The sequence below is a fragment of the Seriola dumerili genome, unplaced genomic scaffold (assembly GCF_002260705.1).
Source record: "Seriola dumerili isolate Sdu_G_001 unplaced genomic scaffold, Sdu_1.0 BDQW01000432.1, whole genome shotgun sequence".
NCBI lineage: Eukaryota > Metazoa > Chordata > Actinopteri > Carangiformes > Carangidae > Seriola > Seriola dumerili.
Genome location: NW_019174687.1, coordinates 3,926,202 through 3,953,545, shown reverse-complemented (window position 1 = coordinate 3,953,545; position 27,344 = coordinate 3,926,202). Strand labels below are relative to the sequence as shown.

The window sequence follows — 27,344 nt, the reverse complement described above, 5'->3', positions numbered from 1 at the left end:
TTTGCTGACAGGTTGTAAGGGACATCCGTCAGCAAGGTCGTTTGATTAAACCTTTAACCTGCCGTATCACTAAGGAACCTCACACTTTTCTGTAACGGGGTGTCCAAAAAACTTCACCAGTCGACAAATGTTTCAAATGTAGGTTGTACAGCCAACAAGACTTTTTTAAAAAAATTTTCTGACATTCAAAAAGGCCAATTATCACTGCCTGAACTTTTCCTAGAGCAAGAGGAACCAGGGACTAAATTTAATTCCTGGCTCAGAAAAAGTCAGTGTTATAGGGAAGTAGTTTCTAACAGCCCAGGGATTAGGGGACTGAAGGGCTTAATGGCACTGAACATTTAAGTGTTTGTTGATGTTAAAATGTTTTTTAAGTTATGTTATCAACTACATAAGTGGTCTTAAAGGAAAGAGAGAGAGAGGGAGATAAAGAGAGAAGGAACAGCGATAGAGAAGTCTAACGAGTTCACAAGCTAAAAACATTTTCACATTTTATTCTACGACATAAAATGCGTCAGTAAATACCCCAGTCCTGATTTCTGTAAGCTTTTACGTCTCTTAAAAGAGGCCAGTTGCTAACAAGTGTCTAAATGAGACTACAGAAGTTAACGTTAACCGTTAAACTTGAAAACCGATCTACTTTGTAAGAGGAGAGGCTTTTGCAGAAGAGGTCAGAACTAAATCTAACCACAAGATTAGTTTAGTGGTGGTGACGTTGAAGTCATGTGCCTGTGGTTTAGTTTATAGCGTAACATTAGTTTTTTACTTCTGGTCATTGTATTTAGGCGTAATAGTGCAGGCATAAACTACAGTACACATTTACAGGGGAATTCCGGTTTACCCGTCATGGTTACTACGTTTCAGTACAATGTCTCTTCTGTGACTCTTGGAAAAAAAGAAAGAACCCATTACTTGAGGGCTGCATATTTGTAGTGTAAAGAGTTTGAAGGCCATGTCATTTAGAAGACAGAGGCTCTAATGAAGAGAAAGGGCTTTATGGGAAGTGTGGGAGGTTAACAGATAGTCTTAGGGACTAAAAGTCAGAATATCCCACTATTCTCTTATTAAATCTTTCCCTTGTGAGTCCCCTCCTTTATGGAACTGTGACACTAAACCTCTGGAGAATCCCGTTAATCACTCAGTGGTTTTAGTTGTTGAAACCAGCAGTCGCCATGAGCAGCAGGTCGACAGTGACTCCTATCAACACAGACCCGCTGAGGATCATGAAAATACTCTGAGGTAAAAAAAAAAGTGCAGGAAGCCTGAGCACTGATTTCATGGAGGCAGGGAGTCTGATGTTGGTGCTGGCAGCTCGCTGGGAAGTTGTAACGAGACAGTGCTTTGTCAGCAGGTTGCCATGACATCGCTCACATCCCATAACATTTCATTGTGTTGTCGAACGCTGCCCCCTCCCCTTTCCATCTCGCTGCAGTCCGGCCTGACCTGGCTTCAGCTCTGTCTGTGTCAGTCTGCCCCCCCCCCCCCGAACACTACGTCACATGGCTCCTCGCTCAGCATTTACTGCTGCTGTTATCTGGTGCGACCAAAAAAAAAAAACACTACAGCTTCAGTTTTGTCGTCTTTATAAAGCTGTACGTTACAGATAAACCCATCCATCAACCGGCAAAGCTCTAATGAAACCACGACTAAAACTCCAGCTCTGATTTATGATTTTGATTTACGCTAAACGCATTGAAAGCTTACAAGTTTTTTACTTGTTGATTGAGGAATTGAGAAAATTAGGTTTTACATTTATTAACAGTGTTTTGCCAGCGGTGACTGTCGCACAGCTTCCCCTCTGATTTACAGCCGCCATCGATCTCTTTTACGGCCGTGTTGTGGTGCGTGTCGCTGGCCCAGCAGGTCCACACTCATGTAATCAGGGTTGTAGAGAGCCAGACTACAGTTAGTGATGCAGTAGAGGCCTCTGTGTACTCTCATTATGTGTGTGACGGTGATACAACACCTTGGCAGCACTAGAGTGCTCATAACCACTGCAAGGAACCCTGCTGAGCCCATTATGACATACTAGAGTATTATTACACTGTAGTCGGCAGTTACCAGAACATTATCATAATAGAAAGGTGCCTCTCAGTTGTGTGCAAGGATAAAAAGGAAGAAAAGTGCAAAATGGAAGATGGATTATTAACTACCTGCTCACTACGAGAGCTGGTATTGCAGCCAGTAAAACATGACTCACAGCACAGTTCAGATAAACCAGATCTGACCAGATCAGACTGCTTGGCTGCATCTACCTTTTATTTAACAGGCACACTGTGTAACTTTCAGCACACTGGATGACACTTATTTTTTTGTGTGTTTTGAAATGGTCGCTTGTTCAAGTTCTGCTGTGACTTCACAAAAGTCATATCATTCATGTGTCTGCGATGTCACAGGGGACATCAGAGATTCATGCTAGTCTTTGCGTGGAGGTGTCATGAGGTTTCACAAATCACCTTATACTTTCTTAAGGTTTGATTTCCCCATAGCTGAAGGAGTTACTTAAGGGTTTTGCACATAACTTTTTTCCTTAACTAAGGAAACCTTTTAAAAAGATTTAAGTTATTAAGTTATTTACAGCAGTGAAAGAGATTTTACAGCGGTAAAATTCTTCTGTTTCCATGGAGACTGTTGATTTGCTGCCATTAGCACTTGTGATAGGCCTGCCTATTATCACCTCACCATGGTGAACTTTGGTTGCTAGGGTCTTGTGTGCAACAATTTAACTGATTTTAAGTGATTACTGAAGTATAAGACTAAGATAAGGAGAGAATCTGAAATGCTTCAGTGAACATTTTAAGGAAACAGAGAAAAAGGAGAAAACTCTTTATTTTACAGAAACCGTAACTCAGACTTTAAGGAAAATCTTAATCTAAGGTGTTTTGTGCAACTGGCCCCTGAAGTTGATCCTTTTGTTGCAGTTAGTAACATTGACCTAAAAAGAGCTCAAGAGAGAGATCTCCAGTTTTTACGTTTTGCATATTTTCTTTTCTGCATCACACACCCTGTTTGTGAGTCTGAGGTTTTACTGGATAAAGATGCTGAGGAAGTCATGGCCTGCTTCCAATAAACAGGCAAAATTATGAGGGGTTAAAGTTAAGAAATTAGTTGATTAAAAGTCGAAGTTGTGAAAATGCTTGTGAAATTTAAAACCGATTTGATGAAACCGGAACCATGTTTCATCATGTTTCCAGTCTTACATTCATCATCCAGCTTTCACAACACATTTGCCATTTATCATAACTGGGAAAAAAAGTGACCAAATGAGTCTTCAAAAGCCTTTTTTATTAAAAGAAACCAAACTTCTCCAGTGTTAAATGTTGTATTAACAAAAGCCGTCGATTAACTTAACCTAATAAAATACTATAATTCAGCACCCACAGCCCAAAGAAGTAAAGAAAGTCCTTTTATTACCGAGTTATTGGCCCAGATTACTTCTGTAGTCATTTCACATCTCTTTCACAACCCTCTTTAATATAACTTCATGAAGGTAGTTTATGGAAATTTACTTCTCATTTTCTATTGTTGAAATTTCTCCATCTCGATGTCTTTAGTTTTTTTTTTCGCCCGCCTTACCACCAGCAGCCTGGCCGTCTCTTATCCCTCTGCTGATAGTCTGCATCACATTGCGTAACACGGCAGCCTGCCAGCCGAGGGTTTTCCCTCTTCTCCGGCTAGATAAGGGATTATCCACGATGCTGCAGGGTCCCCTTGGGAAATCCAAGCCCTCAATCCCATCCCTATACTTTATCATCCCAGGCTCTGGCCAACCCAGTCGGATGATGTAATAGTGGAGTGGAGAGATGGACAATATGCTCCTGTGAAGATGCCCGGCAGATAAGTAACTGCAGTGCTCGTGCTGCCGCTGGCATTTCTGGAATACCTTGGACTTTTATGGGGACAGGGAGCTGAAAATGAGATTTACTATGAGGGGTCAGGTTTTTGAGGAATATTCGGGAGTTAGGCACGCTGACTGTTCATGCATGAATGCTCTTCAGTATGGACAAAGTTTTATGTCACGTGCAATGCTGACTTTATTAGACAATTGACAGAATATGAATCAACAACAATTTTGATAATAAATGTATTTTTCAAGTCATTTATCAGGTGAAATTGGCAATCGTTCTCTGGTTCCATCTTCCCATGTGAGAATTTGTAGTTTAAATATCATTGTGACTTTAGTATTGTGAAATAGTGATGAGATTTTTTCTCTTTCTTCCTGTTACACTTCATAAATAATTTGAGATTAATTGGAAAAATCAGCTTTACAGTTAAATGGGCAATGAAAATCATCGATGTTTTGCTTGGAATGAAGATCCCAAGCAAATTGGAGTGAAAATAAACAAAAAAGCTGTTGTTTTATCTGTATTGCATAATGGTAGGAGGATTAAAATTCTTTGTATGTGATGCGATTTTTCATACATTCTGTCTATCATACTATGTTCTTACAACTTTAAACAATGACATTTAAAACATTCAACATTTCTTTCAAAAATAATGTCACGTTCCTCTGGATTGTTGACAGATTTTTAATGTCAGTTTTTATTGGAACTATTTCTGCTGAAGGAAGCCTCTGAAAACAGTTCATTTACAGTAGAGAGAGAAACTATTAAGACCTGCAATAACAAGTTGATTAACTGCTTACCCAACTGAAAATTAACCAGACACATTATCTAATTGAGAAACTTCTTTACTTTTTTTTTTCAGCAAAATTGCCAAACGTTGGCAGATTAGGCATCTAATAAGTGAGGATTTGCTGATTTTCACTGTCATTTTATTGTAAAACTGAGTATATTCGGATTTTGGACTCAGCCTCTATTCTGACATTTTATAGACCAAATGATGAACAGATTAATTGCAAAAATAATTGGCAGATTATCTGATAATGAAAATAATTGTTAATTGCAGCCTCACTTTCGATCATGGTCTTTATTCTTTGCTGTGGTTCCCCACTCGCCTCCACAAAGTAGTGCCTGTAAAATAAAAATAAACAACACATTTGAAAACAGCACATTATAAATGCAAAAAAAAAGGAAACAACAGATACATGTCAGAAAATAAGTGAAGTGATTGTTCAAATGCGAAAGTAAAAAACATTTGTACCTAGGAAGCAAAAGCAAACTGTATAAACTAAGTAAAATTCTGTAAACTTCATTAGTCTTAGTGACTGTGTGTGTGAAGTTCACACTACACGGCAGTTTTTGGAAATCGCAGAGAAAAGATTTCAGTTGTGTTCCCACAGTCAGCCATGATAGCTGTTGATGCATCACTGGCAGGTTGTGGTTTTATTTTGAAAAGTACAAAACTGGTGATGAAAGTTCGACACGAGGCGTCTTTGAAACTACTGCTGACATGAACCCAGAGCTCCCAGTGAGTTCCCAGGACTCTGACAGTTAGATAACGTTCACTCTGGTCCAGGGCCTGACCCACCTTGGAATTTTTTAAGTCACGCCACCTTTCAACTCCAGCCACGGAATTTAAGATGTTAATTCCCTCTAATTGGAGAAATCTTATTCTCAGCCCCGAGTGGGCCCCTTATGGTCATATGATCTGCACACATGACCCACACACATGGCCTTTTGTACCCCGCTCTTAATGCTAGATTAGTTTGGAGGGTTACATAAGGGTTAAAGTTAGGCAAATGTCACTGAGTTTGGATAATTGAATAAGAAGTTGACATATAGTAGTTCTCCTATAGCAGATGTTGCTAAAATCATGTACATAGGACCCAGAGAGGGTAGTGATCAGGATGACACAGTTGTCTTAAAATGGTAAGCAGTTGTGTAAGAAACAGTTAGCATCCAGCTGAAACATGGAAAATGACCACTGGGAAAAAGACAGTAGAGAAACTGATATATGGAAGAAAAAGTAAGGAAACAGTTTTCTAAAACTGTCAGTTTTAGATCTTAAAGGGGCCAAAGCAGCTTCTCTGGCAGGTACCCAGCTGTTATTTTAAGTCTATCCTAAGTAATCAAGTGTCAATTTATCATTAAAAAAAAATTAGATTAAAGTTTTGATTAAAACCTGCAGTGGTTTTGTTCCATTATTAGAACATCCTTCTGATTATTAAATTATTGGTATCAAGCCAATGTCTCTCTCTGTATCTTTGTGCAGGTAACATTATTAAAATTAAAAGAAATTTTTGACATTGAATGAAATTTGTTTCTAATGTGAAGAGGGTTCTTCATAGTCCAGATCACAGAAAAATATCACAAACTCTGCAGCTGTACAAAGGTTGTTAACCTGTTGTAGCTCACAGCTTTGGTTTTATGGGGCATTCACTGTATGGTCCAGTCTCATCAGCCATGTTTCCAGCAGTTAAGTAGGTGGAGACCAAACCACGGCTAAAAGTAGCAGGGATATTGGACTTATATTCATCAAACACAACTCCACTGAGGTGATAATGGTGCTTAGCATCTGCTGGGTGTGGAAGAAGGCGATTGTTTAACTCAGTTTAACTTAGAAAAGCTGCTGACATTGTGTCCGTCTACTTGTTTTGATGTTCGTAGTTGCCAAAAATGGATTCTTGCAGCTTTAAAGTTTGAGCACTGTTCTTATCTCCTTTTTCTCTTCTCGTCAGCCATCATGTATGTGATGGGAGCACTGGGCCCAGCAGCGGGTTACCTGCTGGGAGGAGTCCTCATTGGTTTTTATGTGGACCCCAAGACTGTTGTCAACATTGACCAGAGTGACCCCCGCTTCATCGGCAACTGGTGAGAAATATCTTCTTTTTTTTTTTTTTTTTAATCGGAGCCACTCTAGGACCTGAATTTTAGTAATAATCCCAAAACTATCTTTCCAGTACAGAAGTTTGGATATATAAATATTATATTACTGTAAAATTTGTCCCATTGTCAGTAAATCCTATGAAAAGACCAAAAATCAGCTCCATTGTTTCCAAAAACTATTAACAACACATTAGTGAGCCACAGTGTTGCCCTGGGTGACATCATCCTTCATTGTTCCTTCGTGGACGTGTAGTTTATTTTGACACAAATACTGACTACAGCACCAAATATGGATTGATCCGCCACTGAAAATAGTCTCAAAACAAATGCACTATTTCTTCTCATAAGTAAAGTTTGTTAATAACTACAGAAACCAGATACTTTAGGAGCCTTTTAAAAAAAAAAAAAAAAACAATTAAACTATATATTTGTGAAGTGTGAAAGATTAATGATTTAAGTTGGAACCAGTGGTTTGAAGCTGAGAGATGGGCAGAAATTATTGTAAAATCAATGAGATTTGTTGCCAGCCTTATCTTTTAAGAAAATATTACCAGTCTGTTCAATGCATCACTAAATAAAATATTGTGTAAAGTTTGAAAAGTTCACAGATTTTTTTCACTGTTTGATTGATGAAGCTACAGACACAGTACGGTCAGAACTGAGGCTGGAATTAAAGGCCTAATTGAAGTTAATTTGAGATTAAAATGTTTTCATTTATTCAGTATTAAAAGTGCCATTTTCCTATTGTGTACTCTATCTGTAATGATGTAGCTCCAGTGGTTGACATCTCATAACATGAACAGACACATTACCTTCCCCAAAAATTAGTAAAGGGTCTCTATTAAGGCAGATTATGCTTTGTTTCTGCTCATTTCTGTGTTAAAAGTCTGATTATTGAAGTTGGTTTCACCATGCATGAGAGAGAATCAACCACATCTAAAATTATACTGTGGGAGGGAAATTTTACAAATCAAGAATCTACCAAAACTGCAGCATCACTTTGAACGCATTAGATGCATGTGTGCTCTTTAGGTCATATTTTTGTGCACATCTTACATCTATCTGTAAATCTGTTGGTGTGTGAGAGATGCAGTTAGTCATCTATTTGCAGATCTCAGTGATGCAGTCTTCTAACCGACAACATAACCTGTGAATCACTAGCCAACAGCTGCAGGCTTCCTACATGAATTAAAGGTGATGGTAGCGGGAAGAGGATGGATGAGTGTACCAGTGATTATTATTGATTTATTTATTTATGTGCACACTAATGAGGCAAAGTGATAAAATAATACCAAGTCCAAACTGACTTTTTGACAGCGTGGACTAACCTGAGGTCACCTCTTGATGACACTTTGATGAAACCTTACTTAATTTCCTGTATTTTGAATATTTCATTTCAATCCCCTCTCGTCTGTCCAGGTGGAGCGGGTTCCTGCTGTGTGCCGTGGCCATGCTGCTGGTCATCTTCCCCATGTTCACCTTCCCCAAGAAGCTGCCGCCCCGACATAAGAAGAAGAAGAGGAGGAAAAAGCTGAGCCTGGACGACCTGTCTAGCGACGACGATGTCCTTAAGGAGAAGAGCAACAACAAGAGCCAGACGGTCACCTCCTCCATGGGCTTTGGCAAGGACATTAAAGGTACCAGCAAACACTGCAACGTGTCGGGAAGAGGCTACTGATGTCACTAATGATGAGGTCAGACATAAATGGAGTGTTTCTCAGAGCTGTGAGTTGGTTCTTTCCTTAAAGATCAGACCCGTTTGATGTTAAGATATGAGTCAAGCTGGTCAACATCTATGTTTACAGTTTACGGTCACGTTCTGACAACATCCCTGCCCTGCTCTCAGCTGTGATACCATGCTTCTGATTTGGGTCATAGGTAAATGTTGAACAATATGTTCAGAAACTCTCTGATGTAAACTGGTTGATTTAATAATTAGTCAATTGACAGAAGACTAATTGGAAGCTATTTTTGATAGGCAATAGAGTCTTTTTATTTTTTTTAAGAAAATTGCCAAAATTTGCTTCTTTTTTCTAGTTGCCTACAATAAACTGAAAAATGTAACTGAATATTTTTGGACTGTTGGTCTGACATTTTTCACTGTTTTCTAACATTTTATAGACCAAATGATTAATGATTATTAAATGATTGATCTGTAGAGTAATCAGTAATGAATATACAGTAATGAGTGCTCATTCTGTACTTATAAGTGAATGCAGTGGACCCTTGCTCCTGAATGGCAGCAAGAATTTAAAGGAGATAATACAAAGGCAACAAGCAGAGCCTGATCCTTCCTTTGTTTTACGTAAAGTATTTGTAAGTTTTTGCTATTGCTACATAGCTAACGTTAGCATGAACAGCTGTTTACTTACCAGTGTAGAAGAAAAATTGTGGGTTCAGCATCAAACATCATTCCTTTACTCACCAACAGCTGTCTCCAGAGGTGGATCTATTTCTATCACTTCTTTTCCTCTCATGAAGTTAGCATGCTAACCAGCTATCCCCGTTCCAGTCGGCCCGTCTCACCAGTTTCCGATACCATGTCGCTGTAGCGTTCAGTTCGCCCTGAAGAAGCAGCGCTGCTTAGAGGATGTATTATAACCTCTTGTATTGTAGATGCAACAATGGCTGAAGCACTTGGACTGGTAAGTAAACGGTTGAAAATGCTAACGTTGGCTATGTAGCAATAGCAGAACTTAAAAATAGCTCCTTTAAGTACTTTACAAGGTGACCTTGCATCGTTCGATTAATCAGTACATCAAGCCAGGACAGAGGGAACTGTTAAGAACTGGTAAATTCTTTACAACAAACAAAAATTCAACCACACCTTTGTCCACCCCTCATCTTTCCTTTCTTTCAGACCTGCCCAAAGCAGCAGTGAGGATCCTCAGCAATGTGACCTTCTTGTTCGTTAGCCTGTCCTACACAGCAGAAAGCGCCATCGTCACCGCTTTCATCACCTTCATCCCCAAATTCATTGAGTCTCAGTTTGGCATCCCGGCTTCCAATGCCAGCATCTACACCGGTGAGATGAATTACACAACACTTTGTTTCAAAGCAGCAAAAACACATTTTGCCAAGTAAGCTCATGATTTGATCAAATGTCTGATCCAATCTGATGTCTTTATTCTGATGTCTGGATGTCTCCACCAATCATGAGTCCTACATTTACGGCCCTCATTAAATCAAAAACAGGATTTGTTTCTCATGAAACTCTACCTTCTCCCCTCCTCTGCCTTCTCTTCTGAGCTCCCATGTAATATTTCTACAGCAGCACAGACAGGATGCAGACAGACCAGAGTATCCACATAACACCCAGGACTTTCATTTCTGTCTGTTCAGCGGTGCTCTGCCAGTTTTATCTGAGAGCAGAGCAGGAGAGGCTGTCTGCCCATCACTGCGAGCCAACACACATTAATAATGAAGACACTGCTGGTCTTCAAATGAAGGGGGCACCTGGGACACTGAGCTAGAGCACTGAGTGCATTACACACACATTTAGAAACACACACACACACGCACACACACACACACACACACACACACTAAAACGCTCTACATACACTCACAATTATGTGCTGAAACACATGGATGCTTAAACAGGCATATAGGCTAATACATTACTTGCAATTCAATGCATGTTAGCTTGCTAAATTTTACATATAGAACTCTTTAGCCCCTTTTCCACTGATCAAAAAACGCACTAAGACTCTCTTACATCTAGCTTGTCTCAGCAATGGAAAAGGGAACAATTGCCATTTACACCCAGGTCAAATGATGTTGCAGTACACACAGGTATTTATCGGCTACGGCTCCGATAGGCAGTGATGTAAACACAACACTTGGGTGAACGTCTTCTGTAGACAGAGACAGATCTGTCACCAGCATGGTGCTGTTAGCCCCGAAATAATTTTAAAAAACACACAATCACTGATCGAAGCGTCTCACATGGAGGCTCCGACACTGACAGGAGCTCCAACCCGGGGATGAGACGAGACGGATCGGTTTTACCAGTTCGCACGCTGGCTAGCAGCTCACTCTCTCTCCACTGCATCTGTGTGTGTGCTGTATGCATGTGATGACATCGCTCCTTGCAGTTGTGTGTGTCCTCAGTCCAAACAGAAAGGTAAACCTGACTAGCAGTGGAAAAGGGGTCGGTAACCCCATATTTAAAAAAAACTTGCTAATTCTGGTGTAAAAAGGGTATTGTGAGTTTAACAACATGCTAATAACCAAACATGCCGATGTTATTTTACGTTATCCACACATTTATCATTTAAATATGGGGATAACACACATTTTCAGACAGTTTCCCCTGGAAGGCCTTTACTGCGTTGCACTCCCAATCCAACCGTGAAAAGGTGTGTGTGTGTGGGGGGAGGGGACTTCTAAAACTATCTGACCGTACTGCCCTACAAAGGCAGAGTGCGGTATAGACAGGTAGAAGTAGTGAAGGTGTGTGTAGTTGCTGGGTTTTGCCATTGCTGGTCAGCATATGACATACAGTTCAGACAGATTGGCAGCTTAAGCCTGACACACTGAGGCTACGTCCACACGTACTACGATCTCCGTCCAGACTAACACACATGAAAACGTAGAGTATGTCCCAAAATGGCCACCGTACAGAGGATAAACCTTTTGATTTGGATCACAACACGACCTCTCTTCAGACGCCACCCATGATTTTGTTCGTAGAGCTGAATATGGTATTCTTCTTAAATGGTCAAGAACACTGCGGCAGCCCAATGCTATACATCACCATTTAAAAAGAGGCGTCTGGAGAGAATTATTAATCCGTGAACAACCAGGAACATTCATATTCAACATTCATATTTGTAAAATGATCATCATCTCAGACATCTGAGACCTTTTGGTTTTTACATTAGAGACACCAGAGGTGTATGACAGCCTTACACAGCCTCATTAAAGAATAGGTAACATCTTTGTTGACACAGTCGAGCTCATCTGTGTGTCACAGATGTTAAACGGTCCCACCACAGAGGAGTGCAGCATCGTGTCACAGAAACCTTCAGTCCTTCAGGAGCATATCTTAAGGCGACAGAGCCGCTCAGAGCCTGATAAGCTGAGAGGACTGTGAGGCTCTGCTCGGACCTGATGTCATTTTCTGGTGATGGTGGTTTATTTTGGTATACTGCAGCTGCTGATAGCGAAAAGCATTTCCACATTAGGAAGTTTACTTTTCTCTGTTGGTTTGATGGACACATTTGCAGTTGGTAATATCCACCATGACATAAAATTTTCAACTAGAGCTTATAGCTTCCATTTGAAAAAGACTTTAGACAGCAAGCAAAAGCTTCTTTTTGTTTCTCGTTTTTGGCTGTTTGTCCTCAGAATTCATTTTTCAAGAGTCTAATTACAAAATAAGGCCTTTTTTAAAAAAAAAAGAAAAAAAAAAAAAAGAAAAAGATTTTGATTGCTGGTGTCAAAAGTGCAGCACAGCATTAGTCACACATGGAGGTGCTGTGAGTCATCTGAACTTTCCACACAAAAAGTTCTGTATTTGGTAGCTGGATTTTAAAAATGTTATAATGCTGAAACTTCCATTTCTATTGTTTTTATATTGATGTTGTCCAAACAAATTCCATCTTGGAAGACTTTTGTTATCAGAAATGTTTTCGTGTGTTTACAGTTACATAACTGTCTCATCTGTAGGTGGAGTGGGCTGGTGGAGCCTCTGATTAAAACTGCCACTCGCACATATTTTCATACTATGCCAACCTCTTGTGAGTGAAATCAAATCATTCCTTTGGGAACCTGCTCATGGATTGTCTCTGTGGAGTGTGACTGTGATTTGGTGGCTGAGTGGGTAGAGCAAAGCATTAGCACCCACCCACCTATGCCAGGGTTTGTGGTTCTATTCCCTCTGCAGATAAATCCTTCTGTGTCCTAGCTTTGTTTCGAGTCTCGTCCCATTGTTTAGAATTTGTCCTGGATTATGTACCAATACCAGGAGGCCAGGCTCAGTCTTTCTGCATAATTTTCAGTTAATGAAAGGGAGATGAGAGGTCTGACGGCGCATCTGTCTCTTCAGATTTTCATCTGTTTTGCCCGGACAGGCTTTTCCTGGAAAGACAGATTTGTTGCTGCCCATTTAGCCAAGGACTTCCTAAATTTATTTTAGGCCAAATTTCCCTGAACTACAAAAGCTGTTCCATTGGCTTCATCTTTTCTTACAGAGACAGACATCTCAAGCTCAGGCAAGGATTTGCTCAGAGGGAAATTGTCTTACTTGGCAGTGTATTAGCAACGTCAGTGAACTCCACACCAGATTGATAATGGACGAAAACAGAAAGCTGCACAACATTATCTAACACCTACTGAAAAGGCACCGACTCTGCCTGGGTTAGAGGTTTCGCTCCCTTCGGGGGCCACCCACACTGAAAAAGTGTGCTGTCATGGTAATGCACGGCTACCCGGAGGCGGCTGTTGTTGTGATTGCTGCATTTTCTTTAGGATTTGTCTTGTCATTGAAGACAGAGTGAAAGCTGCGAAGACCGCAATTACTCAATTTATAGCTGATTCAACTTTTACAAGTAGAAGTTGAATAAAATTTTTGAAAGAATAACAAATAACTTAACTCTCTAACAAAAAAAGATATATATGTAGCTGTTTTGTCCCTTGCAGTTAAACATCAGGTAAATTCTAAGAGCTCTTAAAGCCCCTAAAAACCTCAGTTTCTCAATCAGCTTCTAACTATGATTGTTGGGGCCCTACACCACATGAACACACAAATTGCCAAATTTAACAGTTTTGCTTCTTTCACTTGAGAGACTTCTTCCTGTTTGTCTGTGTCCTTCTTGCTGGTTTTAAATGGACAGAGCTCATTTGGACAGTACTTGAGTCAAATTCTAATGACATGACATGATGTCTAATGATGTCAAATTACACTTACCCCAATGAAGCAGGTTAGCTTATTTAAGTGTTTTCTCCAACTTTAACTTTTATTGTCCTTACACACAAATGCAAAGAGGAAGAAATTTGGAAATTCTAGCAGAACCTGAGGGTCAAAGCATCATCCGTACATATGGAGCCAGAGCGTGGGACCATCTTTTCCTGCTCATAAGTCTGTTAACCAGTGATCAGCACCTCATTACATCCCTTTGTGTGTGCTATTTTTTCCATTATGTATTCTAAACATTCCAAAGTAGTCAAACTGACCTATGCAATGTCATAACATCTAGAATATTACATTTACATTTACATTTACTCATTTAGCAGAAGCTTTCAGATAAAGATCAGGTAAAGAAGTGAACTGAAAGAGCATAGTAAGTGTTAATCAGGCATGTTTTGGTGTTAGAGGCGTTAGGAAAGGAGGTTGCTCTCAGAAGAAATGAGTCTTCAAGAAATAGCTTGTTCCACCATCGGAGAGCCACAGACCTTGTGTGCAGGGATGGCAATGCCAGACCACATCCCTTGGAGGACTGTCGCTATTAGATTGTTTGCTGCTAGTCAGACAGTGTGCGGGATTTGCCATGGATTTGAATATCTCACAAATAAGTTTTAAGGATAAGATACAGAATACACAATAGACTAGTGTCATAGCTATTGAAGGAAACACATTTTGTCTTTTAAAGTTCAGTTAATGGATTTTATGTTAGCATCACCTGCATATTTTCACACTCAGCAGACGTATCTTTGATTTGGAGTGGAGTGTGTGTCCACCTGGTGAATGTAATATCCCATATTCACCCTCCTTTTGGCTATGGTTTGGTCTCCAACAACTCCTGAGAAAAGTGTCTGGCTGTGTAGCTGCTAGATGTTTGACTGTCTTCACCAGCTTGTCTCTAACGTTGTCTGTCACATTAATATAGAAGATAATAATCAGTGGAGTTTTGAAAGGGACATACTGTAAAACTATTTAACTAGGTGGGAGAATTAGCTAGCTGCCCTAAGTGTAAGATGATTTGATATAAATGAAAGCATTCTATGGATTAGCGAGTTCTCTGAATTCTTAATAATAAGCCTTTCTCCTCCCTCCAGGCGTGATTATCGTACCCAGTGCCGGCGTCGGCATCGTCCTGGGCGGCTACATCATCAAGAAGCTGAAGCTGGGAGCTCGCGAGTCGGCCAAGCTGGCCATGATCTGCAGCGGAGTCTCACTGCTCTGCTTCTCGACACTGTTCATCGTGGGCTGTGAGAGCATCAACCTCGGAGGAATCAACATCCCCTACACCACCGGGTGAGGAGCCACGAGGGGAGGGGTAGAAACTGGGAGGGTTCACTTCAGGGAAATGGTGGGTTGTCATGCATCACTGCTGACGAGGAAGAACCGCTACACGGCAGCCTTGAGGATGCACTGTTCAGTGTCTTATCTGAATTGAAAATTTACACCGGGTGTCGGTGTGTGATTTTTATTGTGCGGGACGGAGCAAGGCAACCAATCACACTCAGAGGATAAAGGAGAGAAGGGAAGGAAAGAAGAAAACAGACACAAGAAAGAGATAAACAGATGGACAGTAAAGGAGGAGATTAAAAAAACGCTCATAGAGAAAAACACAGAGGTCAGAGAAATAGCTTTGGTGACCATTGTCATCTCAACACATATCTGTTTCTCCTTTGTCTTATTCTTTGTGAGTGTTGTAACCTGTCCTCTCTCAAACCCCAAAACAAACGGGACATCTGCCCCAACTCATTAATATCCTGGATACAGCTGGGTGTCTGGGTTCTCATGTGTGTTGTTAGTTCATCCATCCATCCATCCATCCATTTTCTGCCACTAATCCAGGGCGGGGTCATCAAGCAAGGTGGCCCAGATGCCTCTCCCCAGCAACGTTTTCCAGCCTCTCCTGGGGGATCCTGAGGTGATCCCGGGCCAGATGAGATCTATAATCTCTCTAATGTGTTGTTGGCATGCGGCAAGGTTGGGGGCTGAAAAATGAAGCCAACACTGAAGTGCAGTTCCTCTAATGACCACTAGAATCTGGCTCCAACAGTGAGTCAATCCCCATAGACTCCCATGTTAAAATGTCCAACTTTACAGCAGAAATGTTTACAGCCTGGTACAAGAAGCGGTTTAAGTCTCTAAAGCTAATTTCCTTCTTCATGACAACTGTATAACTCACCTGTTTACATTTCATTGAGGCTTAAAGTTATGTGTAACTGAGGGCGTGGCCACTTTGAGTGACAGGTTGGTAAGTGTGTGCTTGCCACAAACCACCATGCACCGAAGTCTCAGCTCCACATGCGCCCCTCCTCTTTGCCCATTTTTGGATTAGCCAGGAGTTAGGCGGAGTCAGGAACTGCCAAGATGGCGACAGTGGAGCAGCTCACTCTGAGCTTCTAAACCGCTCTTCAGAACCCTGTGGGTGACATCACAGAGGCTACAACCATCTTTATTTACAGTCTATGGTTGTCGGTGACCCCGGTGGTCCCATACCAGTTGGATATGATGGAAGACTTTTGAGTCAGTCTCACATACACCGTCCTCCTGCTGTCTGTAATACTTAGAGCATCAAATGTGGATTAATCCACCAGTGAAAATAGTCCCCAATGAATGCGGTTTAAGTAACATTTACTTACTAAAAAGAAAACAAAGAAACTTTATTTTATGAGCTGTTTTTTTAAACATTTTTTTCTTCAGTAGGAACCAGTGGGCTTTGAGCTGAGAGCCACAGAAAGGGCAGGGATGTTAGAGAGTATTGAGATGGATTTTACACATTGTTGGTTTTGTTTTCCTCTTTCACTGACAATAACAAAAATATAGAAAAATGCCAGCCTTGTCCTCTAACATAATTTGGCTAGCTTTCTAAAAAAAAAAAAAAAAAGGCAAATGTAAAGCAAACAAAAAGGCAAATAAGTACAATAACAGAATCACTGACTTTTGGCATAAATATGTAGAAGCAGCTTTCAACATGGTTGACCATTATCATCCACTACAGTCTACTGATTCTAGGTGACAGCCAGACGCCACGTTGCACTGGGTCTTGTCAGGGCTAATACAAAGAAAAGAAGATCTCAGATTTTGATGCTTGCACATACACTTGTACCAATCCCTGATTGTTGATCTTTTTTTGGGCACATATTTATGATGTCTAAAGATTTTCCTGCTTTAGCCATTTTTGAAACACCTCCTTTGGGGTCTGTATTCTCAGATCTACTCATAATCCCAAACAGGGTTTTTGGAAGATTTTTGTTTAAATCAGAGACAGCCGTTTCATGGCTGCAGCTTGGCCTTTGTCGTATTAAATCATTTCCCGGCACTGACAAAGTCAGTGGTAGTTTTTATCGACCCATCTGTGGCCGACGTCAGGGAGGAAGCGAGTGTTCAGATCAGTGCAGGATAACAGACAGCGAGCCAGTAAACGGAGGCGTTTTCTTTTGGACGGAGCGTCCCTGAGAGCGATTACATGGCAACGATGGAAAATGTCCAAGGACAGCTTGGAGGAGAGGACCCTTGGCTGACTGCCCTCTCTTTTTCTCTGTTGTGCTTCTCCCTCTGGTCTTTTTGATTTTACTCTGCCTGTCTGTCTGTCTGTCCGTCCGTCCGTCTCGCTATCCTGTCTTCATCTTCGGTACTGTTTCTAAATTCCCTTTTTTTGTTATTTTCTCTTTATTTCATTATCTCTTGTTTTTCCTCTTTCTCATCCCTCGTCCATTGCTCTCTCTTCTTCCTTATCTTTTAATTTTTCCATGCCCTCCTCTCTCCTTTCTTTCTTTTTTTACCTTCATTGTCCTCCCCATCTCTCATCTTTGTCACTCACTTCCTCCTTGTCTCTCATCTTTCCTTCTGTCTTCTCCATCTTGTTTCTGCACATCTCTCTTCATTATTGTCCTTTTCCTTCTGTCCTTCTTCATCTATCATCTTATTTTCTCTTTCTCCCTTGTCTTCTATCTTCTTGTTTTCCCTCCCTCCTTACTTTTTTTTGCTGATTTTTCAGTGTCCATTAAGCACTTTTACTAAGTCAATATCAGTTAAAGTCGCTGCTTGTTCTCTGGTTCATTATTGTTTTTTTTTAGCCATGCTGTGAGAGTCATTTGGCTCCAGTGATGGCGGTATTGGATGCTTGGTCGTCTGTTTGTGCATTTTGAAGTATTTGAAAAATCTAAATAACCATAGATTGGCATGAAATTTAATGCAGACATTTCACAGCAGCATAAAAAAAAAAACTAGTGGCCAAATTCCTTTCAGCCTGAGCTGTCATTGTAGATCATTGGTAACAAAGCATGTTATAGGGCAGCGGTCGTGTGCAGTTGATTTCCAGGTTTTGTAGTGTTGGAGTTGCACAGTAAAGAAAATATTCTGATTTATTTCTAATAATTATTTCATATCTTTACACTCACATCACACAGATACCACAGTATTTACTGTTTCCTGCTTTATTTCTGAGCAATTTTCAAAATTTCAACTCTGTGAGACAAATCATTGTTTGTTTGGTCAGGTTTTCATGGCTGATGGCTCAAAATACTACATTACCCACAAGCCTCAGCCGGTTATGGAGAAAATCCATCCAAAACTGACCCAGAATCTGAAGTTGAACTGATTTTAAACTGCTGAATGTTTTATCAGGTTTCTACAAACTGTTATCTTTAGCTTCAGCTTCATAGTTGAAGGTGGACCTGAGATTTTATTGATGGCCACACTCAACTATAAACAGTCTGATTATTCAGCAAATATCCCCAACTAAGACTTAATCTTTGCTACTAGTGATCTTGCAAACAATAAAAGTAAGTGAGTTTTGAAATGCAAAATCTAAACGACTGCTGATTTTCTCATCCTGTTTTCTCTCTGCAGACCGACTCTCACCATGACCCAGAGGAACCTGACAGGAGGTTGTAATGTGAACTGCGGCTGTAAAATCCACGAGTACGCTCCGGTCTGCGGCTCCGATGGCATCACATACTTTAACCCCTGCTTGGCCGGCTGCAGCAGTGTGGCCAATGATAGCTCCGGGGTAAGTGCCAGGGATAGATGACATACATTTATTTAAATTTAGGATACTGTCACTTAATTCCACTAAAATTTAAAGTGCAGAGGCCGATAGAAGCTGCCAGTGTTCTGGATGATTATCTCACTTGCTTACAGTGGTGAATTAATGGCCTGAATAATATCGCATTGAACTCAAAGTCTCTAAAACTCCATACACATATCCCCCTGTGCTCCAGATCCGTAACTACTCAGACTGCGCCTGCGTCCAGAGTCGGCAGGTCATCACGCCGTCGTCCAGCGGTCAGGGCAGCAACCAGCTGCAGCTGGTCATTGTCAAGACCTATCTGAACGAGAATGGCTACGCCGTGTCAGGGAAGTGCGACCGCACCTGCAGCACCCTCATCCCCTTCCTAATCTTCCTCTTCATCGTCACACTCATCACTGCCTGCGCCCAGCCCTCCGCCATCATCGTCACCCTCAGGTACGACCGTCTAAAGATCAGCTGGTTCTCTGTTTTTCAAGAGGATCCATAAATGAGGGACTCTCATCAGGAACAATCACAGACTGATGATGATTGTTTTTCAGCAGGATGTCCTCAAAAAAAAATCTTTAATTTCCCAAAACAAACCTTAACACTGTTTTAATTTATCTGAACATTGGAATTTAAAGTCAGATTTTCAACATAAACATTTTTACTTCTATTTTTGTCCAAATGAGTTGATCTTTAGCAGAAAAGTCAAACATTTATCAATATTCATAAAATCACAACACAATTCTTACCTCTTCTTTTACCCCTTTATATTTCACTGGTTTTCAGCTGAAAACCGAACACTGTTTATAGAAAGAAATCAATTGAAAACTGAATATTTAGTCTTAAAGCTGCCAAGTGTTGAGTATTGTTGTGATTAAGTTCATATTTTAAGAAGAATTTGACAACCTTCCTGAAAATAGTCCATGTGTCACTTATAGCCCTTTACTTTCACTTTTCACCAAAGTCCAAAAAATGAAAATGAAAGTCTTGCTCATAAGAGCTTTAAATTTAGATTTTTGATGTCTGCAAACATCCTGAGGTCTTGTCATGAAGCCACTGACTTTAGCAGAGCTGGAAAAATAAACCTGGAGTTAGTGCACAGTAAACCTAAAGTCCAGCCTTCACAGATCTGGCTTCCTGTTCTGTTCTTCGAAACTTTTTTGGTTCTTAAAATGCTGAAAAAGAGGAAGCCATATAACCCAGTGGACAGTTATCAGAGCTCTCATCATATACTGTTGTTATGAGGTCTTCTGTGGTAAACGCTGCCACTTTGAATGATGTTGAATCCTGTTTGCCTCCTTCTCTTCATCAATGTAGGACCCAGATTATATGTACAAACAACTAATTTTAAAGTGATTCTATGCAACTGTTTCACTTTGAATGTTAACCTCAAATAGACAAGTTGATAGTCTGTCTGTGGAGGTTGAGATAACACACAGCTTCTCTTGCCCCAACTTTGGCATGATAACAAAACCATGTTATTTTTTATTTGGTAAATCCTGTGCATCTGGCTGTCCCTGCAGTTGGAAACAGCCAGTAACTGTTTGGTCGTCGTGTTCTGCAGGTCTGTAGCGGAGCAGGAGAGGCCGTTCGCTCTGGGAATGCAGTTTGTTCTCCTCAGGACTCTCGGTGAGTAGAATCACCTCAGGACAAAAATGGTGACAGAGGATTTCAGTGTCCGATATTTTCACTGGGTTCTGTTTGACATGGAAAAAAAAAAAGTCTTGATTTAAAGGGGAGAATAGCTGAGAAGATCGGTGTCAATCTTTTTAAAAACCTGTATCAGCATAGGCGTACCAGAGGAAGACGAGCGTCAGCTAAACGCACTGGTTGTAAATAAATGCACCACACGTCCTGTAACTGCTGACCGATGGGCTGATTGAGCGTTAGGAAATGAGATTTTGTCTTTTTAATGCCTCAACATCACTGTTCTCTTGAATCAGGAGTGAGGAGGTCAATTGGGTTCGATATAGGGGACGTCCAGAAAGCTGCTGTCAAGACGAATTAGCAGGAAACGGTTACAGACTTGCTGTGGAGCGTTTGAAAGACGTGGTTTTGAAAGATGCTGGAGTTTTGCATTATGGGAATTGGATCCAGCATTTGAGCTTATTTCTGCAGTGTTGATCCTTATTTTCCAACAACTTTATTGAAGTGCAATGCTGAGTCACTGGAGTCTTTTCTCACGGAGATGATTTAGATTTCCTCAGTTTGGTCAAATTCTGTCGGAATTCTAATTTTCCTGCTCATGAGTTTCTCTCACTGTCCTTCTTTTCACTCTTTTTCTCCACTGTTCTTTTATATCTTTCCCCTTTACTTCATCTTCTCTTATTTCCTTCACCTCCCTCTTGTCTTTCCTCACTCTGTTTCTTTCCACTTTCTCCTTTTTATTCACTTTCTTGTTGTTTCTCTCTTTCTTCCTCTGTCATGTTTTCTCTCTTCCTCTCTTCTCTCTCTGTCTTTTCCCTCTTTTCTCCACTCAGCCTACATCCCGACACCCATTTACTTTGGCGCCGTCATCGACACCACCTGCATGTTGTGGCAGCAGGACTGTGGCGTCCACGGCTCCTGCTGGGAGTACGACGTCACCTCCTTGCGCTTTGTCTACTTCGGCCTCGCAGCCAGCCTCAAGTTCCTTGGCTTCCTCTTCATCTTCCTCACCTGGTACTCCATCAAGTACAAGGAGGAGCGGGTGGAGCGCTGGCTCAAGCGCCACCTGTCGCCCGTCGACACCGTGGGCAGCCTCGTCTGCCACCCGGGTGGCCACAAGGGCCACGCCCGCACCCGCTCCTGCCCCGTCAACATCCCACGAAGCGACCCCAACACACTGCCTGCTAACGCTCCGCCACGCGCCGGCGCCCTCAACCGTGGCGTCAGCACCCAGAGTTGCCCTGGCAACGAGCTAAAAGCAATAACTCCAACCCCTCCAGGTGTGCCATCACCCGCAGCGACACCCGCCCCCGCGCCGGCCCAGTCGCTGGAACATGTTTCGGTGCGAGTCTGAGTTTCAGACGCGGGGCGGGCGATGAGGCAGGGTCTCACTGACATCTCTTTTATTCTGAAATCTAGCCAGTCGTCAGGTGGAGGTCCTGCTGTCATCTCAAAACTCTTATGGCTAGTAAAACGCTCAGAACAGCTTCTCAATTTTGCCTGCACCACCAGAACCATTAACTGGAGAGTCCGGATTTATTCTCAACCTCCAGATGACAGGTGGGGTGACGAAAAGTCGAACTCATGTGGGGACCGCCCGGACCTGGAGACCCTTCTCTGACACGAGAAATCTGCTTGGTTGGTGAAAATGTTGAAAGCGGGCCAGGTGTTTTCTTTGTTACCCACCAGCCACTGCAGCAAGCGGACAAAGGCTTTGCTTCCCCCGCTCGGGACAGTGGAGAGTTCATCGCTCACAAACCCCAACTCCCTCTCCCCCCACCCACACAGACACACACACACACACCCCCTCGGCAATACGTGCCTTCTGTCACCACGGTCCTCACATGTATATTACATGTACAAACACACCCACACTGGACGTCTCTCAGACTGTGGTCACCCTGTAGGAACGAGACTGATCTGAACAGATACCTCAGCTTCACCAGTCCTCCTGCTTCCCCCCTTTCACTTCACGTCTGTATGTTTCTTCTTCTTCATTTGTGTTTTTTATTTCTTTCCCCTCATGTCAGTCATTTTTTTTTCTCCGGACACCGCATACCAGAAAAAAAAAAAAAAAAAAAAAAAAACAAAAAAAAAAAAAAAAAAAAAAACCAAAAAGCAAAAAAAATGGGCCCAAAACATTGTTTTTTTTTTTTTTTTTTTTTTTTTTTTTTTAAGAGTTAAAAACATTTGAAAAGAACCCAAGTGGACAACAGGTCACTGGGCTAAGCAGCTTGGCACGCACAGAATGCATTCCTGTCCGATGCAAGGCCTTTTGTTGCTCCCCTGACACAATGACACGTAGTATTACTGCTGGAAGTCGGATTGTTTGGCTTTTGCCAGCTCCATACAATGCATCCATATATCCGAGCTGTTCCCTCACCCACCCTCCTGACTGGCACCCTGATAAGTGGTTTAACCTGAAAAGAACAGGATTGGCATTTTCCTCCTGACCACATTCCTGGCTGAACGAGTCGCCGGGATCCTCCACACGGCTGGAAGAAAAAAAAAAAAAAACATGCTTGAAGAAGTCTTTCTGAGTTTGGACTTGGAAAGCGCACTGCCTGTATTTCAATGAAAGATACAGCCAATCATGTACCAACAGCAACATCTGTACTAAACATGTAGGAAGACAAGTAGTCGACCGTCATGTAGAGGTCATAGTGTAGTCGTCTGTTCTCCACAAATGAAAGCTGCTGGTGAGTTTTGAGAAGAATCCTGGATAGAAAGTTAGTTTCTGGTCCCGCGTCCAGATGTACTACCAATGATTTATGGGTAATGACCTTCTTGCCTGAAAGAATAAGATGTGCAGTTTTCTTCACCACATGCCAGACCAGACAAAGTGTGGAAAGTAAAAAGAAGGCAACAGTTTTCAAGTTTATTAAAATCACAGGGAAAGGCTACTGATCACTGCAGCTAATGATTGTTTTTTTTAAATCTATAAATCTACTGATTATGCTTTAAAATTAAACAGTGAATTGTTTGATTAAAAAAAAAAAAAAAAACATTTTTTTTTAAGTCAAAAACAGTGAAAAATGCCCGTCACAATTTCCCTGAGCCTGAGGTGACACCTTCAAATGCATTTTTTGTTCAGAGAAAAGCAGCAATTCTTCGCATTTGAGACACTGAAAGTGTTAAATGTTTAGTGTTTTTGTTTGTTAACTGAGTTTAATCGATTATCAAAAATGTTATTGATCATGTTTGTGTCTGTTTACTTATATTTTTAACACTGTATTGTCCCCAGGCAAGTCATTGTTTTGACAGTTTAGGCCGAGGAGTTGAAGAAATTCTTGCTGCAGTCGTTTCACAAAGTCATAACTACACTATAAAAAAAATCTCTGTTGTATCAAGTCATTTCTTGTCTGTTATTGGGCTGTTAGTCGTCTTAGAAAGTAATGAACAAACTTTTGACAGAACAATCTCACCCCAAACTTCATTTTGTTTTCGTCCTGGAGCTTTCCATCATATCAGATGGTCTTCCTCAGCAGGTGAATGCACAGTTGCCATAGAGGTGTCGGCATGGTTAAAAGTTCTATTTTATCCGAACTCTTAAAGGATCCCACCACAAGATACATTTAGTAACTTGTGATCAAGTGATCCGAAAAAAGGACATTTAAATAAAACCAATTCCATGAGAACTGGGTAGCATCGGTTGTTGAAGATCATGTGCTATGATCAAAAGCTCCAGAACAGCCACTAAATGGAGCCTGGAGGAGACATTGTTTAGTCAGTTGTTGTTTCCAATAAATAATATTTGTGAAGTAAAAAAAAAAAAAAAAAAAAACGAAGAAAATTGTTGATTGGTTGAAATGATCTCACCTTTGAGACTCAATAACAGACAAAAAACTTACTTAGATGTTTTTTTAAGCAGTGGAGAAACATCACATTAGACATGAAAACCAAAATCCTTTAATTTAGTCATTTTTCAATGAGTGTCTGACATTTTAAAGAAGAATAATGTACCTAAAGAAAACAGGGAGAAATTACATTTTTTTTATGTTTGAGTAGTTAAAATTCAACCACATTTAAATCTTATTCTAAAATTAGTTGGTTGGTACAATAGTGAAAGTTTGGGATTTAGCGGACTGTGGAAACAAAGAAATGATAATGTAATAATTAGAATTTTATAAGAAACTAATAATTGTGAAATTGAAATACCAATATTTTACTTTGAAAACCATCTGTTTGAATTCATGTGGTTTGATTTAATTTTTCTGGTTCACAAAAAAAAGAAAAAAATGAGGTGTCTGGGGTTTCTTATAGTCAAATAGTTGAATTTGTCTTTGTTGGATCACATGACTAACTGACCCCAATGTTCATGTTTGAATTTTTTTGAATGTTGAATTGGGGCGTCTGAATGTCACCAATTTATTCTGAGCAACCAGATTTTTTGAAAGTTGAATTTGCTTGATTTTATTAGATTAGTGTCTTGAATATTCAACATGTTGATATTTTTAGAAATCCTTTTGTGTTTTTGAAACTGCTCCTCTTCAAATAATTATATGGAACACATAAATTCAGACAAATGATTTTCAAAGTGAAATATTTCAGGGATGTAAATTGATTATTCACTAATGATTCACAGTCAAATTATCACTCAATCACACGAGTCAAATTTTTATGGCGATAGTTGATTCCACTGTTTGATTACTCTGTAAAATGAGGTGATGTTTTAAATGGTTGGGGTAACACAGTATTCATTTAAAGCAGTATTACCACTCATTTCCTAAAGAGCAGCCTCCTCGCTCACGATGGTCCGTGTTACAGAAATGTGAATCATCATATTTGTTACAGATTTCTCCTTTGCACTGTTTTTTATTTTTTTTTATTTTATTTTATTTTTTTTCTCTTTTCTTGTTTATCCTGAATCTTCAGACCTCAATGAAGACATAGTGTTCAGGTCTGTGGTGCTGCCTGTGGAGGTTCAGCGTTTCATGTATATACACATACAACATGCAGTCGGGTTAGTTGCTGTCCTAAGTGGACACCTGCTGGTCACACGTGGAACAGCATGTAGAGAAACGAAGGCAAAACAAAAACACGAGAACAACCAAAACAGTTTGTTTATCAGGAAAAATCAAGTGTGGATAGTGGGGTGTGTGTCTCATGTAATCAGTATTTTTACATTTGAGAGCAGTTTTCTTCACATGTGGAGAAGCTGAACCAGTTAAGTTTTGGTAACTGGGTAATAAAGTAATCATTCAGGTCCAGTAGATCATTTGTCAACACTTGGAAACATTTCCAAAATCCTTTTTTTTTTTCTCAACTTAAAGTAGTTTTTAACCTGTTTAATTTGCTGCAACCAAACAAAAATATGACAAAACTTAATTAATCTTCCCTATTTTGCATTTCTAAGCAAAATACAAATATTTAATTAATGGTTTATAGCACATTTATAAGCAGGTGTAAGGACAGTAGTTTAGCATTTTTAGTTTTTGTCAACAATTGTAACTTCTCCTCTGAAGATATTTCATATTAGAGAATAACTAAAAGTGAGAAACTGACCAAGCATTTGATGCCATTGTTGATATTTGACAGTTTCAGTGATACTGACCGACTCGGTCAAAAAGTATAAAGAGGTTTTTATGTCAGTACACAAAAGGAAATAAAAACAACGCCTTGCTTGTCATGCTGCTGTGACTTGAAATCAAAAGGTCCATTTACATCTATCCTAATTTTATGTACTATCACTTTTTAATTTTACATACAATCGTAAAATACAGTAAATCTTTCTTGTTGGAGCAAGTTCATGGTTTTTCATATTTGTGGGATAAATGAGAGTTTGAGGATTTTGGAAATGTCTTCAGAACAGCCTTGAGGTTTTTCAAGCATAATTTAGAGGTTAACTGTGGCTCACATCTGTTTGGAAATGTAAAAACATCGATAACATGAGAGACACAAACTGGAGCTGATTTCTTTTCCTTTTTTTTTTTTTCTTTTTGATGACTTTCAAGGCTCCAGTGATAAAATAATAAATAAAAATCTAAATTTTGGTGCACAGATGTATATTAGAGCTCACGTTTTGTGCAAAAAGATGATTTTCTTTTTTTTTGTTTTTTTTTGCAGTATCTAGATAAACATTTAAGATGGGGGAGGGGTCGGCGAGGGGTTGGACAATAATGACACACAGCAATGAAGAAAAGTCTGAGGGACACAAAGAAACTACTTTTCAATAAACAATGATGGGGTGGGGTGGGGGGGTGTAGTCGGGGATCATCGTACGCCTGAACAAATAGCAGCGAAGAAGAAAACTTGACGCATGGTTTCAGTACTCAACACAGTAGTGACAGTAGACTTAGAGTAGACACATAAAACGACATTCCATTTTCATGTAAAGCCAGAACAACAACAACATACAAATCACAACTAACTCCTAACTGTGTCGGTCCGTGTTGTGTTAGTGAAGCACCGAGATAAATAACTCATCCACCTACTGTGCGTTCTGTTTCTCTGTGCCTACACTTCACATTTTGAAAACTGCTGTTTCCGTTTGTTTACGTGATGCGTAAACTGTTGAGCTGGTGTTGCCGTGTCAACCCAGAAACAATGAGGATGAAACGTTGAGGCCGTCTTTCCCATCGCTTCTATGTAAATCTTAAAAATGTAGATCAGGGTTATACTTGTTTTTCCTTTAAAAACAACAGCTGCTGTAACACTTTTGATGAGTTCACTTTTTCTTAAATTTGATTTAGTGAAAATACAGTTTTCTCTTGGGCGTAGTTTACTAAAAATAACAGTATTAATAGTGTTGTTCCATATTTTTCTTTCTTCAACAAATCCCGTGAAAAGTCCAAAAGAAACAGTTCGTAGTTTGTCTCTGACTTCCCTCCTCTGTCTGGCTCCAAACATTCTCCTGCAGATGTAAATCTTTAAAAACAGTTCAAAAATAAAAGGCTCATTTATGTCCTAAAACAACTGGACACAAGTTTTTAACAAGCGAGTAAAAACTGCATTTGTTGGGGACTACTTCCAGTGGTGGATTAATCCACATTTGCTGCTTCAGTGAGTATTTGGTGCGGCAGGCAGCAGCAGGTATAAGATGCAGGTGGTC

At 40.3% G+C, this 27,344-nt stretch overlaps 1 protein-coding gene across 1 annotated transcript in view; it reads left to right on the top strand.

Moving 5' to 3' along the window:
• LOC111233844 (solute carrier organic anion transporter family member 5A1-like) overlaps positions 1 to 21,647 on the top strand; it is a 28,978-nt gene extending 7,331 nt beyond the window's left edge. Inside the window, exons 2-9 of the mRNA XM_022761748.1 lie at positions 6,581 to 6,713; positions 8,148 to 8,365; positions 9,589 to 9,753; positions 14,730 to 14,928; positions 18,481 to 18,640; positions 18,852 to 19,096; positions 20,211 to 20,275; positions 21,127 to 21,647. Of these exons, the coding sequence (XP_022617469.1) occupies positions 6,581 to 6,713; positions 8,148 to 8,365; positions 9,589 to 9,753; positions 14,730 to 14,928; positions 18,481 to 18,640; positions 18,852 to 19,096; positions 20,211 to 20,275; positions 21,127 to 21,647 (1,706 nt within the window). The remainder of the gene's footprint in view (positions 1 to 6,580; positions 6,714 to 8,147; positions 8,366 to 9,588; positions 9,754 to 14,729; positions 14,929 to 18,480; positions 18,641 to 18,851; positions 19,097 to 20,210; positions 20,276 to 21,126) is intronic.
• Positions 21,648 to 27,344: the final 5,697 nt, after the last annotated feature.